The 18,143-nt window shown below is 48.4% G+C and overlaps 1 protein-coding gene across 1 annotated transcript in view; it reads right to left on the minus strand.

Annotated features, from left to right (window-relative positions):
* LOC130094998 (serine hydroxymethyltransferase, cytosolic-like) overlaps positions 1–18,143 on the minus strand; it is an 85,598-nt gene that overhangs the window by 33,166 nt on the left and 34,289 nt on the right. The window contains exons 5-6 of the mRNA XM_056261627.1: positions 17,820–17,901; positions 6,269–6,481 (exon numbers count right to left, since the gene is read on the minus strand). Coding sequence (XP_056117602.1) covers positions 6,269–6,481; positions 17,820–17,901 — 295 coding nt within the window. The remainder of the gene's footprint in view (positions 1–6,268; positions 6,482–17,819; positions 17,902–18,143) is intronic.

An 18,143-nucleotide genomic window follows, 5' to 3' on the forward strand; every position in this document is an offset into this window, starting at 1 on the left:
AGCCTGTGAATGTCCTTGTAATTCGCTTCAACCTTTCCGAACTTTATGAAAGATTATTTTACGGAAGGCTCGAGTGGTGTATGTGTGTGAGGAATTGTAAGCAAGCAGAATACGGGTGTTTCTAAAGCAAACTCAACGTCATCGCACATCTGGTTAAAAACTAAGCTCAGAATCGATTCTGGAATTCTCAGAATCGATCCAGAATCGTTGGAGAGAGAATCGCGATGCATCGATGGATCGATTTTTTCTCCCACCCCTACACAGAACCCGCGATTGGCCGGTCACTGGGGAAAAATGGTCTGGTCATCCGCTTCCTCAGGGGAGCTAAGAGGCTGAATCCTCCCAGACCCCCCTCAGTCCCCGTATGGGACCTTTCCACGGTTCTGGAAGCCATGAAAGGTGCCCCATTCGAGCCAATCCGCTCGTCGGATATGAAACACCTGTCATTCAAAACAGCGTTTCTCATGGCTCTTGCTTCAGTGAAGCGCGTAGGGGATCTGCAAGCGCTCTCTGTGAGTGCGACATGTCTGGAATTTGGGCCAAATGACTTAAAAGTCATACTCAAACCGAGACATGAATATGTCCCCAAGTCTCTCAATACACCGTTCAGAGCCCAGGTTATCTCCCTGTCCGCTCTGCCGGTTTGTAGCGAGGAAAGGGATGTGAGCTTCCTTTGCCCATTCAGGGCATTAAGAGCTTATGTGTCTCGCTCGTCAGCTTTCAGACAGAATGAGCAGCTTTTCGTTTCGTTCAGCGGGCATTCTAAGGGACTAGCCGTTTCGAAACAAAGCCTATCCAGATGGATAGTCGATGCCATAGCGCTGTCATACGCGTCAATGGGCCTCGAGTGCCCTATAGGCGTTAAAGCGCATTCCACAAGAGGTATGGCCTCGTCGTGGGCTTGGTCTAGCGGACTTACCCTTCAAGATATCAGTATGACGGCAGGCTGGGCCTCCCCGTCTACATTTATCAGGTTTTATAACCTGGAAGTTTCCGCCTTACAGGCCAAGCTGTTGTCAGTATAAATAAGTATTATCTGCCCCGAACTTCGGCTCAGAATACTGCATCCGCTTGAGCACAGCTCGCGGCCGACTAAAGCTAACATGGGCAATTAGACCTGTGATTTTTTGCGCAGTTCAGGCTGAGCGCTTCACCCTGACTGTATGGAACACTTAAATGACTAACTCCTTTGGATGCTAAAAGATATTGAGAATGATGCTTCCAGTATATCTTCTCAGACTCTGTGTGAGTCTCTGGTGATTGTGCACTATATGAGCCCCGGGCACATGCCCTTGGGACTTAGGTGTCGGATCCCAGCACGCACAGCGTTTTGCATTGTGTTCCCCTAGCGTAAGATATTACGCAGTACGAGAGAACCTCTCGTAAGAGAACGTACTCGGTTACTAACGTAACCTCGGTTCTCTCTAGAGAGGGAACGAGTACTGCGTATCTTGCCGTGCATGCAGTACGTTGGTTCGCTTCAGCGATGAAAACCAGAGTATATCAGCCCATCGAGCCGTATTTATAAGGCTAGGGCACGCCCGCTTCGGCGGGAGCGTGACGCAATGGGCGCGAAGCGCCCTCATTGGACTGTCACTGAATGGCCTCTCTCGATAGGCTGCTGCAATTGCCATAGGCCGGCCAATAGGCACGTTAAGCCGCCTTGCCTATGTCTGCTTGCTGTTGCAATGCGTTTTGCATTAATACAAAATTAAGGATAATTTTTTGGCTTCAATATCTCGAGGAAAAGAGCTTTTCCTCAGCGTAAGATATTACGCAGTACGAGAGAACCTCTCTAGAGAGAACCGAGGTTACGTTAGTAACCGAGTACGTTATCAAGCTTTTCACTTTAGAATACTGATCCAAATTATTAGTAGCTAATGGGTTACCATTACCTTATGTAACCAGATTAAGTAGGCTATTTATACCTACTCCCTTCCTACAGAGGGAGTTTGTTGCAGGCTAACCTCCTTTGCGTAGTTTTTCACACAAGTGCTATAGGGCGTGGTTGGAACTAGGAAGTGGATAAAAGCAGCGCACAGGGTGGATGAATTGTTTTTGTTTGGTTGGCTCAGTAAGTGTGCGTCAAGCTTGACATTTAAAAGTTGGACGAGAGTAATTAATTTATCCCGGGGGAGCAGCGCCTTGTTCTCAGTGTGAGCTGGAACAACGAGAGCTTTTAATTCATACTGGCGACGTATTGCTGTTCGTCGTTGTAAACAGGAACGTCTCTTTGGTTGCAAACGGGAAACATAGTAGCCGAGCGGGGATCCTTAGTGCGAGGTACATTGAGAAACGGAGTGCTTCCGGGTGTAATTGCTGCTTTTCCCCATTGTAATTTTAAGAATTATACTGTACCTCCAAGGTTTATTGTAGATTTTGTTTATTTGTTTTGTTTGTTCTTTTCTTTCTTTTTGTGAAGGGATGGTTGTTGTTGTTCTTTTGTTTGGCAAACAGTATTCTAACATTGTGCAGCACTTGCCCAGAGCTAGCCTCTAGTGTAGATTTAGTGTGGTTTCATATGTACTAATCAGTTCCGAGCTTGCTGTGTACAGAGTTTTTCCTATTTGTGGTGCTGTGCTAACGAAGATTGAGGTGCCTGTTGCACTGTGTTTTTGTGTACTAGTGAGGCCTTGCTGTTGGCCGTTTGTGTGCCGCTGGATAGTATTATTTGCCAACATTCAACATTTTAACCATGCCATTGGTGATAATAAATTGAGAATAAATTTTTTGGTATATCAGTCTTTCTTCCTTTCTTTGATGCCTTTAAGATACCTGTTGAAGGGTAACAAGTAATGTTACTAAAGACCAGTACCATAATGTTACACTTATATTATACATTATGCATTATTAATATTAATTATGAACCTGTATATAGTTCTTAGTAGTCTTCAGTGAGGTATGAAAAATAGTAGTTACTGTTTAGCTAATAGTTAGTCTCGCATAGCCAGACCTTCAGACTTGACGGCAGAAGGTCTGGACTCTATCGCAGCATTTCTTGGCCAAGGACCGCCCAAGAGGACGTTTCACTGACATGTAATGCAACCAATCACAGTTCGTTTTGTTCCACGTCATGTTTAGGGGCGTGCCAATATAATTTCGATGTCCCTACAATAACAGACTGGCGTGCATCTAATAAATTATTCATTCAAGAACCTTGTGCAAGTTTATGCAACTTGATGCAAGTTTCATCAATGGAGCCGCGAACTTCACATACTTTTGAAAATCCAGCGTTTAGTTGATCCTGGTAAGCGCTCATTGTCACAGTTGTAAACACAATGGGTTTCTTCTTCCACGAGGGGTTTTGGCGTCACGGCATTTGTTTCCAGGCGGACTGATAAAGAACGCGACACGCACGTCTCCCGGACGCGATATTTTTTTTCACAGGATGGTAGGGGAAGACTCATAAATATTCATTAGGGAACTCATCCCTGATTGGGGCGGGGTTAGGGGTAGGTCATCAGACCCCCAGTGACGGGTAGGTTTAGGGGCGGGGTTAGGGGTGTAAGACTGGGAAACTGGTTGAAGCTGGAAATTAACATTTGGCCTTGTAAGAACTGGTTGGAGACACTGTCTTGACCACATGGTCTATTGAAACAAAGGAACTTGCTGAAATAGCATTCGACCTCCCCCTCACGCAGTCTCACCTGATTTACAGTTCACCCAGTAACAGCTAAAACTCACATAAGAATATATATATAGGCTATGGTTTAATGTGAATGATTATCATTGAGTATTGTGTTTAGTATCATTTAAACTGTCGCAGGGTAAGTGATACATATGTCTCATTTCCAAATAAGTAAAACAAAAGGAAATAAGGTTTTTAAGAGTTTAGGGATATCTGGCACACAAATGAATGTGGTCTCCTACTCCCAGAAGGTGTGAACTCAATGCTAATTTCCACTGTTAGCAAATGGTACCATGCAAATCAACTTCGGCCCCCAGTAAGTCTGGGGGGGTTGAACACAGTACATTTCCACTGTGAATTAGGAGTGTAAATATTAATCGATTCGTATCGATGCATCGATTATACAGCCGACGATTCGATGCATCGATGTGTCCGCAAGAGTATCGATTAATGTGTTTGTTTTGCCGGCTGTCTATTTTCAGCATCCGCTCATATGCGTACAAACGATTGTTGTTATGCACTGGGCTAACGTTAGTTAGTCACCGAACTAAACTGCCGCACCCTCAGTCACTTAGTTGGCGAATTCCAAGCAAGCAGTTACTAACGTAAACAAACAGGCGCTAACGTGTACAAAAGGCTACTTCAACGGCTTACTTGAAAAGTCTAGGGTGCTTTCACACCAACTCGGAACGGAACGGGAACGGTTCGCATGAAAAATCGCTAATTATGTAAACGCTGTCTGTCATGCGGACCCGGGTGCGCACTGGGGTACCAAACCCGAGACTGCCTGGAGGAGGTGTGCTGAGTTCGGTTGCACTCGAACCGTGCCGCGGCTCGCGTGAATGTGAAAGCATCACGGACTCGGGTGCGCACTAGTTCAGGAAGTAAGTGACCTGCGCATGCTTTTTAGCTGATTATGATGTATTTAGTTAAATAAAACACATGTAAGGGATGATAGTGTTGATAATTTACCTTGGACAAGAGCGAGAGTGAGTCTGTATTCGCACACACATAGCACGTGGACTCAGGGCAACAAATTAATGGAAATCCACTGTCTCCTGCGTTTGCAATCAGCAAAAAGCCAAATGCGACACACAGTAAACCGGTGTTGTTCACTCAGCTGTGCATATTAGCACAAAATAAAATAAAAAAACACAATATATTGACCCGCGTTCTGTTTTCTATCATGCGTCGTGCACGTTTGCGATGACGTAAGATGCACGGAAACACACCAGGATTCGATAGAATCAAGTTTAGAACTGTATGCAGTAACTGTTATATTTGATGTTCTATTTGCAGTGCATTGAGCACAACATACACATTATGTGAATAGAATACTGTTCCTGTATTCTCAATAAAAGGCAAATTATAAAAAAATTTGTTGATTTATTTGAAACTTAATAGATATCATGTAAAAATATCGATTATTGAATCGAATCGAATCGTATCGTGGGGAATTCTGAAGTATCGAAAATAATCGAATCGTTGGCTTAAGAAATCGGTATCGAATCGAATCGTCATGTAGGCTCCGATTTACACCCCTACTGTGAATACAGGTTTACATATGAAATGAGGTCTGGCTATTTAATGGAAGGCAGCAAGGGATCGTGGCTTTTTCTGTATTTCAGATAGCCCATGAGGTAGCTCATGTAGTTCATGTTGGGTTTGCATCTATTTCTCTATTCCTAAAACATTTGATGATTTGCATTGATTATCTTTCAATTGATTATGGAATTGTTATAATACATTTACCTGACATAATAAATTGTTATATTTGATTATTCTAACAGACTTTGACTTTATTTTCATTGGAGTTAAAAGGAATAGTCAAACATTAACGTATATTTAAAGATGCACAGATATCATTGAAAAACACTTTCATTTTATGGAGTCAGATGAAACGAGTTAATACATAAGATAATGTATTGCATTTAATTAAAATCCCTTTGCCATTGGAAGAGACGGAACGCGCATGTGACCTTCACCGCTAATTTGAATGCCGCCCTTGGATCGAATTAGTCGGACTTACAGGGGGTAGGTCTTCAGACCAATCAGGGATGAGTTCGCTAATGAATATTCATGAGTCTTCCCCTACCATCCTGTGAAAAAAAATATCGCCTCCCGTACATCCTATAGAATTCAAACAATCAGATTGCGACTTCGAAACTCCTGAAGTGTTTCCAGAAAAGTGTGCCATATGCATCAGACATTCAGCCAACGGTCCGTGGGCGTGACGTCACGTCTGAGGCTGAGACTAGCTAATAGTTAACTACCACATTCGACTGAGTGCTATTATTTACTAATTCGTTATTCAGAGTTTCTTGTTAGTTAATAGTAGTTACTGGAATGTTAATAGTGCATTACTTATCGGTTCCTGTGTAGTTATTCATTCAAGAAGGAACAGTATTCTAAAGTGTTACCCAATATTTGAGGATATAGCACCAAAAGATCATTACCGTAAATTACCCTGAGCGCTTGTGGTTTGAACCGCTCTGTTGTTTTGACGTGCTGCTCACTTTAAACTGTAGAAATTGTAAAATGGCGCAATTATGTCCCGCAATACGGACGGAACCAAATATCCGCCATTTGAATACCACTGGCCTAGGTTTAGTGTGACAAATCAGTTCACACTGAACTCACCCTTCCTAAAGAAAATGACTCCTGCCCTGCAGCCCCTCAGGGTCTTATGGGTCGTGGTGGTAACAACATCACTGTATTCAAACGGAGATGGAACGACTCCTGCTGCCACTAGACCACTGATGTGAGCCATGTCTGCCAGAAGATACGCTCCATTCTCATCTGCGATCTTCCTCAGTCGACTGTAGTCCAGGTTACGGGAATAGCAGCTGGTTCCTTAACAATGATACAAAGAAATGTTAAAGGTGATGTTTGTCATTTCTTTCAATTTTAAAATACATTGTCCCAACCAGCAACACTGGCTCAACCAATGATGTGAATTTGGGTAGAGCAAATTGTTTATCTGACTAATAGCAGAAAAAGAGGGAATGTTCATAAATGTTTCTTTTTTTTTTTTTTTTTGCATTTACTTTTGCATAATGTATTGTTTTTTTCACATTATTTAGTTGAACAAAGAGATGTATAAAAAATAACAAGGAATTACACCAAAAAAAGTAATTAGGAAAATAATATATCTAAAAAATATCCCAACTCTCAAAAATCTTCAAAGAAAAATCAAAGAAAAAATGAGTTCCCTTTCGATAAGGTTCACTTGCATTGCGTGAGAGATTTTATGCACTGTGAGCATTTTCATGGCGCACGGCGCGTAAAAAAAGCAAACTCTCATGTCGGCCCAGCGCCCGCGTACCTCGCTCTCCCCACAGCGTGCTGATTCGCCAGTGCTCTTTCACTCTTAAGTCCCGCCGAGGCCAGACCGCCACCATAGAGACCACACATTCACCTCCCAACCCCCTGTTCAGTTCTGGGCACTGGAGACACTGTTTTTGTTGCCAGTACTGGACCCCCATCACCTGTTATAAGGTGTTTTTCCACTGTTAAAACAAATCAACAAAAAAAAGCGCCTTCACAAAAAAGAGCATTTATCCACAATGCGGCAGGCTGCCATCTGCGGCTCTTCAACCCCTCGCCGCCCAAAGTGGATTGGTTTTTATCAGTGGATCTAAAGGACGCATACTTTCATATCCAGATAGCTCCCCATCACAGACCGTTCTTGACATTCGTGTACGAGGGGGTGGCATATCAATAAACAGTTCTACCGTTCGGACTGTCCTTGACTCCACGCACCTTTATGAAATGCGGGGATGCGTGGCCTTTGGCTTTTGGACAGAGCCAATGTCGAACTGGCACATCAACTGCCTGGAGAGGATGCCAGTGCTCCTGGCCTTCAAGGAATTTCAGCATGAGCTCAGGGGGCACCATGTCCTGGTCCGGACAACATGACAGTGGTGGCCTACATAAATCGCCAGGGTGGTCTCAGGGACCGTCTTTTGAACAGACTGGCTCGCCGCCTCCTGTGGACACAGGACAATCTCCGCTCAGTACGAGTTTTGCATGTGCCGGGCTCCATGAACACGGGAGCCGATTTACTTTCCCGGACCGCCCCCAGGAGAATGGACACTCCACCCCCTACGGTCCGCATGTTTGGAGCATTTTCGGTCAGGTGTCAGTGGATCTCTTCGGGTTGGAAGAGAATACCATCTGCCCAATATTCTTTTCGAAGAAAAAGGACGCATTGGCCCACAGGTGGCCCCCTTTGCACCTTTATGCCTTCCCTCCGGTAGCACTGCTCCCTCAGGTCATCGCCAAATCAGGGAGGACAGATGATCGGTCTTTCTCATGGTACCAGTCTGGCAGAACCAGCCATGGTTCCTGGGAATGGTCCAGCTGTTGTCTGCAGCACCATGGCCGATCCCTTTGAGAAGGGACATACTTTCCCAAGCGAAAGGACCAGTCTTCCATCCTCAACCCGAGTTGTGGAGCTTCCACCTATGGCCCACGACGGTAGCCTCCAGGCCCCAGAAGGTCATGAATACGATATCTGAGGCTAGGGCACCTTCTATCAGTTGCCTCTATAGACAAAATTGGGCCTTATTTTCCAGCTGGTGCTCAGCCCAACTTATAGACCCCATATCCTGTGAGATCGAGTCCATCCTCTCTTTTCTTCAGGAGCTGTTGGAACCATTTATATATACTGGCATCGGTCAAGCAGGTTGGTGACTTGCAGGCTCTCTCAGTGGACCTCAGTGGTTTGGGTTTAACGACAGCAGAGTAGTCCTTAAACCCAGATGAGTCTATGTACCTAAAATGCTTTCTACGCCCTTTAGAGAACAGATTAGATCGCTCTCTGCTCTCACCTCTGCTTAGGGTGAACAGACACCACACCCAATCTGTTTTACTTTAAACTGCATAACAGTTTTACCGTTTTTGAATCCATTCAGCCGATCTCTGGTTCTGGCTGTACCACTTTTAGCATAGCTTAGCATACATCATTGAAGTGGACAAGACCATCAGCATTTCTCAAAAAAAAAAATGACCGAAGAGTTTCGATATTTTTCCTATTTAAAACTTGACTCTTCTGTAGTTACATCGTGCACTAAGACTGACGGAAAATGTAAAGTTGCGATTTTCTAGGCTGATATGGCTAGGAACTATTCTCTCATTCCTGCGTAATAATCAAGAAACTTTACTGCCGTACCATGAGTGCAGCAGGCGTAATGATATGACGCTGCGCCTGAAAATAGTCCCCAGCTCGGTAACTTCCAGTGTATTCCGGTTCAAATAGATACGGTTCGGGATCTGAACCAAAGTATATGTCCTCTGAATCATCTCTCACAAATGTCTCCATGCTACAAGGAACGCTCCCTGTGCAAGCAGGTTGTCACGTTGGTTATGTTGACGGAAGGTAGCCTATTTTCAGGCGCTGCGTCATATCATTGCGCTTGCTGCACTCATGGTACGGCAGTAAAGTTTCTTGATTATTACACAGGAATGAGAGTATAGTTCCTAGCCATATCAGCCTAGAAAATCGCAACTTTACATTTTCCGTCGGTCTTAGTGCACGATGTAACTACAGAAAAGTCAAGTTTTAAATAGGAAAAATATCGAAACTCTTTGGTCATTTTTTTTTTTGAGAAATGCTAATGGTCTTGTACACTTTAATGATGTATGCTAAGCTAAGCTAAAAGTGGTACAGCCAGAACCGGAGATCGGCTGAATGGATTCAAAAACGGTAAAACTCGACAGTTTAACTCTGGGGGAGTTGTAAAATGAGCCTATTTCCAAAAAAAGTGGAGTATCCCTTTAAGCTTTAAGATATAGGGCCCTATTTTAACGATCTGAAACGCAAGTGTCAAAGCGCAAAGCGCAAGTAACTTTGTGGGCGGATCCCGGCGCTGTTGCTATTTTCCCGGCGGGATAAATGCCTCTTGCGCCTGGCGCAAATCTAAAAGGGGTTGGTCTGAAGTAGCTTCATTATTCATAGGTGTGGTTTGGGCGTAACGTGAAATAAACCAATCAGAGCGTCATCTCACATTCCCTTTAAGAGCAGGCGCGCTTGTTCTAAAGCGGATTCCTATTATAACGGCGGATTTGCCAGGCGCGCGCCAGGAGCGGTTCACAGCCGAGGAGAGCAACGTTCTCGTTAGGGCCGTAAAACACAGAGAAGTGACATTGGGGATGGAGAAACCCACCCAAATTAACTTCTGTTAAACAGGCGTATGATAATTTGGGTAAATGTGTAAGCTACATGTATGCTTTTATAATAAATTGTCTATCTATCTATCTATCTATCTATCTATCTATCTATCTATCTATCTATCTATCGTAATAATGTATGATTTGCAAAAATGAAAACTGCTGCTTAGATGAGAGAATCAAAGTGTATGCGCGTTGTGCACACGCTACATTGATTATGGCCAAGTGTAACCCCTCCACCCGGGTCCTTCTCACCCCGCTCTGAGCGGGTCTCGAACCCGGGTCTCCGGCGTGAGAGTCAGGCGCTCTAACAAGGAGGCTAAAGACTGCAGCCTCTAGCATCTGTCGCTAGAGCGCCTATTGAGATCAGAGGAGTGAGGTTTACTCGCACAGCAACTACTAGCTGGCCTCCGTTACACTCACCCCCCTAAACCTCACTCCCATCCGGGTCACGGCACCAATGTAACCCCTCCACCCGGGTCCTACTCGCCCCGCTCTGTGCGGGCCTCGAACCCGGGTCTCCGGCGTGAGAGTCAGGCGCTCTAACAAGGAGGCTAAAGACTGCAGCCTCTAGCATCTGTCGCTAGAGCGCCTATTGAGATCAGAGGAGTGAGGTTTACTCGCACAGCAACTACTAGCTGGCCTCCGTTACACTCACCCCCCTAAACCTCACTCCCATCCGGGTCACGGCACCAATGTAACCCCTCCACCCGGGTCCTTCTCACCCCGCTCTGAGCGGGTCTCGAACCCGGGTCTCCGGCGTGAGAGTCAGGCGCTCTAACAAGGAGGCTAAAGACTGCAGCCTCTAGCATCTGTCGCTAGAGCGCCTATTGAGATCAGAGGAGTGAGGTTTACTCGCACAGCAACTACTAGCTGGCCTCCGTTACACAAGCATGCGCCCTTAAAATAGCATAATGAACAACGCGCAACGCGCCACTGACTTTAGACTAGTTTTTTTCTGGTCAGTGGCGCATTTGTTTTATAGAACAGCAAAATAGCATGAGGGAAAGTTTGCGCCGGACCACGCCTCCTCTTTGCGCTGAACCGCCCCGGGGAGCGCAAGTGTATTTCTTAGTTAACCGACGTGTGTCTGTGGAGGGAAAAGCCCGCTTTGCGCGGGTGCAAAATAGGAATGATACATGCGTCAGTGTACAAAGTCATTTGCGCCGAGTGCAAGATAGGGCCCATAAACCTTCTTGGTTTTGGATTCAGCACGGGTCTTAATTTTGTCCATTGTGTTCATTATTCAAAATTACAGAGTCCATTTAGCTAAGAGAAAATACACCTCTTGGTTTTTAGCTTGATTGAAAAATTGTCTTCTTATTGTGAAATAGGCTATCTGAAATTCCGATTCTCAAATATGTGTTTGTGATTGTATTTTGTCTTTTAAACACTTTTATAATGATCAAGTTAGTTGATAACGGGTGACCGGCACTGCCATGTTTGTTCTTCAAGTGCAGAGAATCAAAGTTGTTGGATTTACAACGCGCAAATTCATCCACTTCTCCTGAAAGACATGAAAGTGAGTGGCCGGTTAACTGGGAGAAGAATAAAAAGTAAAACTAAAAGTAAACTATTTAGTTTAGGCTACCTACGCAACGTATTTCTGACGTGAATAAAGCATGGTTTCAAATTAGAAGAGTTCTTCCATAGACATCAGTGTGTATTTTACAATCTAAATATATATTTTTTCTAGTATTATGTATATTTAAAAGAAACCTAAATTAAACATTGTTGTTGGAAAAAAAACTGCACAGTTGTGAGACGTGACAAGCATTGAGCGCGTCCATCTCTGGCTCAGCGCCAAACCGTGCATGCTTATTTGGTTAGTGTTAACTCTGACGCTTCAAAACGTTCATTAAGAATCATGAATCAAGTAGTTTAATCCAAGAAGAGACACGAATCCTTTAAATGATGAGCAGATTTAATTCAGGCTTATTTGCATATAAACATTGATCAGCGAAAAAAATTTGCAGCATTATAAATTTGGTTACGATTATGGAATATGGAATAAACCAGGTCAACAGCGCTGCTGTAACAGCGGTCATCAACTGATTTAATTGCTCGGTCAGCAGGGGGCCCCTCAAACCTGCAGGGCCCTAAGCATTTGCGTGGGTTGCGTGGTGGTTAACAATGCTACTGCTGCCGGTTACAAAGTGGAGATTGTCCCATTGGTTAGTGGACGTGATAGCGCTAGCCTACAAGTCCCTGGGTTTTCCAGTGCCCCATTGGTGTGAGGGCCCACTCCCCCAGAGGAATGGCCTCCTTTTGTGCGTGATCTAGCGGAATATGGCTGACATCTGTGCCTGCGCGCCCGGCTGGTCCTCGTCGTCCATCTTTATCAGGTTCTACAACCTAGATGTCCCAGTTCTTCAGGCACGGGTCCTGTCTGCCTAGATCGAGCCCCACCCCAAGGGGATTTTCTAAAATACCCTCGGACTTCGGTCACCGAACCCGAGTCTGCCATTTCTGGACATTCTAAGTCCTTGACTCTAGTAGCCTGCCAGGGACCCTCCTCACTGAGGAGCCGTTTCGCATAGCATTCCCCATAGCACGAGAGAGAAAATCTCTCACACAATGCGAGTGAACCATATCGAAAGGGAACGCTCCAGTTACTGACGTAACCTCGGTTCCCTGAGATAATGGGAACGAGCATTGTGTATCATGCCATGCTACTGCGCATATGTGTGAGTCTAAACTGTCGCACTTCAGTCGATAAAATCTGACTATATGGCTGTTTGGTGCAATTTGTATAGGCAGTCGGCCCCACCCATTCTGACGGCCTGAAAGGCCATTTGTCTGTGAAATTCACAGACGTGAACCAATCAGGCTTCAGTATTCAGAGAAAATGTCTCGGTTACTGATGTAACCCTCGTTCCCCGAAGGAGGGAACGGGAGACGTGACGTCGACGTGACGACGTAAGGGGATCACTTCAGGGAGCCCTATCAACTTCGAGTATCTAAGAACAAGCCAATGAACGTTGGCGTGCGTGAACGCGTCACGCGCCCCCGCCCCGCAGCGCGGGTATAAAACAGGAAGCGGGCGCGAGCACCCACCGTTTTTCACTGAGGAGCCGAGTTTAATGACGGCCGTACAGCGATGGTCAGCAACTGTGGCGGCGGGACGTCACGTCTCCCGTTCCCTCCTTCGGGGAACGAGGGTTACATCAGTAACCGAGACGTTCCCCTTCAGTCGCTCACGTTCGACGTGACGTCGACGTGACGACGTTAGGGGATCCCATGGAAAACGCCATCGGTTGCTGCCACATCCAGTGCCCTACGCAAGACTCTCAGACCCCCAATGCTGGGGCGGAAGACCTGCGTAGAGGGAGAACCTGCTGTTCCACATACCCACGCAGTGAACTCTTGAATAACACTGGGAAGCGTGCCTCTCCAGGGGAGAGGGACGCTGCGGAGCCACATCCTGCCCGAAGGGAGGTACCATGTGGAGAATACACATATGGACTGGCCGGTTGGGGCAGTGCAACATATGGAATGTCATTGGGGTGGCTCCACCTAAGGAGGGGGAGGCTACACCAGACAGTGACAGCAGAGCGAGCTCTGCCAAGGGAAAGACACGGTCTCACCGCAGGGAGCTGATCGTGGAAAAATACTCATATGGGATCGCCGCAGGGATCACACATACGGAACCCAGCCTAGCACAAGTTACACAAGCATACGAGCACTAGGCCTGGCGTCAGACGCTCCGCAACGTCCAACTGCCGAAGGGGTGTGGAGGAACTCACAGGGTTCACCTGGGTGTGGAACTCGACTGGAGCAAAAGAGCGCACGTATCCGCTCCGTAGAGGGGAGTGGCGCAGCAAGCCGACACTAAAGCGGGAACTTCGGTGTTACCGGCTGGTTGAAGCGAGCACACAGGAAGAAACCGGCTCAACACGTAGGCTATAGAACCTAGCGAACGTGTTAGGTGTCGCCCAACCCGCAGCTCTACAGATATCTGTCAGCGAGGCGCCGTGTGCTAGCGCCCAAGAAGAAGCGACACTCCTAGTGGAGTGGGCTCTCAACCCGGGCGGGCAAGGCACGCCTTGGGCTTCGTAAGCCAAGGCGATGGCATCCACTATCCAGTGGGCCATCCTCTGCTTGGAGACAGCCTTTCCCTTCTGCTGGCCTCCGTAACAGACGAAGAGCTGGTCTGAGGTCCTGAGGCTTTGCGTTCTGTCCACGCCAGGGCTGGGTCTGCCTCCTCCAAAGGCAGCGCTTGCAGGTTCACCACCTGGTCCCGGAAGGGAGTGGTAGGAACCTTGGGCACGTATCCGGGCCGGGGTCTCAGGATCACGTGAGAGTTATCCGGGCCGAATTCTAGGCACGATTCGTCGACCGAAAAAGCATGTAGGTCCCCTACCCTCTTGATAGAGGCCAATGCAACCAGGAGAACTGTCTTACAGGACAAGATTTTTAACTCAGCTGATTGCCGAAAGGACCAGAGACAAATCCCAAGAGGGTATAGAGAGTGGGCGAGAAGGATTCAGTCTCCTCGCTCCCCTCAGGAACCTAACGATCAGGTCGTGCTTCCCCAAGGACTTACCATCAACAGCATCGTGATGTGCGGCAATATCGGCAACGTACACTTTAAGGGTGGAGGGAGACAGCCTTCGCTCCAACCCATCTTGCAGGAAGGAAAGCAAGGCTCTGATCGAGCATGATCGGGGGTTCTCCTCGTGAGAAGAACACCATTCAACGAATAGGTTCCACTTCAATGCATAGAGGCGCCTCGTAGATGCAAACTCAATGCATAGAGGCGCCTCGTCTATGCAAACTCACCCCCTGCCCGGGGGTGAGTTTGCTCTTCTCCCAGTTGACCCGAAGCCCTAGGTGGCTGAGGTGACTGAGCACCAAATCCCTGTGTTCGCACAACTGCTCTCTCGACTGGGCGAGAATAAGCCAGTCGTCGAGATAGTTGAGAATGCGAACACCACGCTCGCACATGGGAGCAATGGCCGCCTCCGCAACTTTCGTGAAGACGCGGGGCGACAGGGCCAGCCCGAAGGGTAAGACTTTGTACTGATATGCCCGTCCCTCGAACGCAAAGCGAAGAAACGGTCTGTGTCGAGGGAGAATCGAGACATGAAAGTACGCGTCCTTCAGGTCGATCGCTGCAAACCAATCTTGGGGACGGATGCATTTGAAAATGCGTTTCTGCGTAAGCATCTTGAATGGTAGCCTGTGAAGGGACCGATTCAGGACGCGCAGGTCCAAGATTGGCCGTAACCCACCTCCTTTCTTGGGTACAATGAAGTACGGGCTGTAGAAGCCGGTCTTCATATCGGCTGGAGGGACCGGCTCGATTGCGTCCTTCGCCAGTAGAACTGCAATCTCCGCTCTGAGAACAGGGGCACTGTCCGCCAGAACACGGGTGAACAGGATGCCCCTGAAAACAGGGGGGCGCCGGGCGAACTGAATCGCATAGCCGAGTCTGACAGTACGGATGAGCCAGCGAGACGAACTGGGAAGCGTTAGCCAAGCTCCCAGAGACCGAGCAAGCGGGACCAACGGCACCACAGACGTACCCGGAGTGGGGCAGCGTGACGGAATGCAGGGACCCGACTCGGGCGGCATAGCGGCCCGGAGTGGGGTCTGAACGTGTGGTGCAAGACGTACCTGCTTCCGCCGGAGGGCAGAGTGAGTGTGCGGAGGCGACAGTGCGTCCAGGACACAGCCACTGCTGCCCGCTGGCGATGGAAGAGGGGCTCGGGATAGCCAAGGCATAGCGTCGTCGACTGCCAAGCGCGCCCTCTTGGGGCCCAGAGGTTTCAGAAATGGCTCTTTCTTTGACAAGGTGGGTACCACTGACCCGTGGGTCAGTGGCGGAACAAAAAGAAAAGGAAACAAAGGATTCTCCACCCGGCCCTCCACCGGGGGAAGGAGTGGCACGTCCGCCATCTCCTGAAGAGCAACTTGATCCACCTCTGGGCGGGGTCGACTTCCTGCGGCTTGCTCCACGCTGAGGCCTGGATGATGGCTGCTGCTGGGGCTTAGCGGGAGCGGAGGACGCCGCAGGAGGCCGACCTCGGCGACGAGTAGACGGAGGAGCTGCGGCCGGCGGGCGGGTGGGAGCAGCAGCGGTCCGCCGGGGCAGGATGTGTCGGATGGCCTCCGTCTGCTTCTGTGCGGCCGAGAACTGCTGGGCAAAGCTCTCGACCGCGTCGCCGAACAACCCAACCTGGGAGAGAGGGGCATCCAGGAACCGGTACTTATCGGTGTCCCTCATGTCCGCCAGGTTGAGCCAAAGGTGGCGCTCCTGGACCACCAAGGTGGACATTGCCTGACCGACTGAACGTGCGGTTTCCTTCGTCGCCCGGAGGGCGAGGTCGGTTGCCACACGGAGCTCCCGGAGGAGCTCTGGGTCAGAACCACCCTCGTTCATGTCCATGAGCGCCTGGGCCTGGTGGACCTGCAAGAGCGCCATGGCACGAAGAGCGGAAGCAGCCTGTCCACAGGCCTTGTAAGCCCTCGCCGTTAGACCGGACGAGAACTTACAGGCCTTGGGCGGGAGGCGTGGGTCACTCCGCCAGGAGGAGGCGGATGCCGGACACAACTGCATCGCGACAGCCCGCTCCACTGGGGGGATCCCCACATACCCCTTAGCTGCCCCGCCGTCGAGGGTGGCGAGGGGAGAGGAGCCACTAGGACGGCTTCGGGCACTATACGGTGCCTTCCACGTCCTAGAAAGCTCCTCATGCACCTCCGGAAAGAAAGGTACCGGGGCGGCGCACTGAGAACCAGCACGGCCCGCCTCGAGAAACCAATCGTCCAGCCGAGAAGGTTCGGGACGTGGTGGAGGATTCCACGCAAGCCCGACCTTCTCGGCGGCCCGGGAGAGCATAGCGGCTCATTCTGGATCCGGCTCGGACAACGCTACACACCCCGAAGGGGGCAACGCAGCCGAGTCGTCATCTCCAGATGACTGCTCCCCCTCCGATGCTGCGATCGACATCTGATTGTCAGCTGGTGCCCCAAAGGAAACGACTGGTCGTTCCGGAGAAGGACCGAGCCGTTCGCCAAGGGGCGCCGATGGCAACAGCACATGAGAGGCGTGAGGGGCCCGCGGAGATTGCCTCGGCGGGGAAGCCCTCACGGTAATCCTCAGATCACCCTGGTCATGCGCCGAAGTAGGCCTATTCTGCGGGGCAGATTAAGCACTAGATCGGGGCATAGGCGAGGGGACTGCACCTCCCTTGAGGTAAGCGAGTCTCGATCTAAGTGCTGTGATAGTCATATTCCCGCAATGGGAACATGAGCTATCCACAAAAGCTGCTTCAGCGTGCCGAACGCCCAAACACGAGATGCAGCTATTGTGGCCATCTGCTGGAGCCAGGGAACGACTGCATCCAGAAACGCACAAGCGGAATGACATCTTGAAAAAGACACAGGGTCCGCTTGTGTTGCTCTTTTAGTAAAAAAAAAAGAAAACAAGGAAATTGCTCTCACAGTGCTGAGGCGCCCAGGGGTAGCCACTGTGTGGACACACCCACACACACACACACAAATAATAGTGCTGTGAGAACAGCAGTTGAGAGCTGCACTGCTCGCGGCCACCGCTGATCGCGCCGTCACACCAACACTGGAACAGAGAGATCTTCCTTGAAGTCTTCAAAGGTGTTGAATCTTTAGACATCAGTCACAGGAAACTCGCGCTCCGAAATGAAAGACGGTGGGTGCTCGCGCCCGCTTCCTGTTTTATACCAGCGCTGCGGGGCGGGGGCGCGTGACGCGTTCACGCACGCCAACGTTCATTGGCTTGTTCTTAGATACTCGAAGTTGATAGGGCTCCCTGAAGTGATCCCCTAACGTCGTCACGTCGAACGTGAGCGACTGAAGGGGAACTGAGTTTCCCACAGTGAGAGAGAGAAAATCTAGGAGGGAACCAAGTAACAGTAACTGGAGCGTTTTCAAGTAAGGTTAAAAAGACAATTTTTTGTCCAACATCTAAAATTATGAATACTTCACATCCTATAGTTCAAAAATTCCTTAGATTTCCAAAGAAAGTAATTATGCTGACCTGCAATGATTAGTCTTGGGTGGAAGAGGCGAGCATTTTCCTCAAGTCTGTCATAATCAATATATCCAGTTTCTGGATTTACCTGGGGAAAAACACTTTACAATAAGGTCCCAATAGTTAATGTTAGTTAATGCATTAATTAAAATGTGCAATTAGAAATACAGTAAGAGTATTTATTCATATTTGTTACCGTTAGTTAATAAACCCCTTAACTCTCACCTGCCCCTATACGGGCAATCTAAATTTACTTCACTATATTACAATTAAATCCTAATCTAGTCATGACAAACTATATATCGTTGGAAAGGTCTAAGTCTGCTAAAT

The sequence above is a fragment of the Rhinichthys klamathensis genome, unplaced genomic scaffold (assembly GCF_029890125.1).
Source record: "Rhinichthys klamathensis goyatoka isolate OS25496 unplaced genomic scaffold, OSU_Roscu_1.1 h1tg000184l_1, whole genome shotgun sequence".
NCBI classification, from domain to species: Eukaryota; Metazoa; Chordata; class Actinopteri; order Cypriniformes; family Leuciscidae; genus Rhinichthys; species Rhinichthys klamathensis.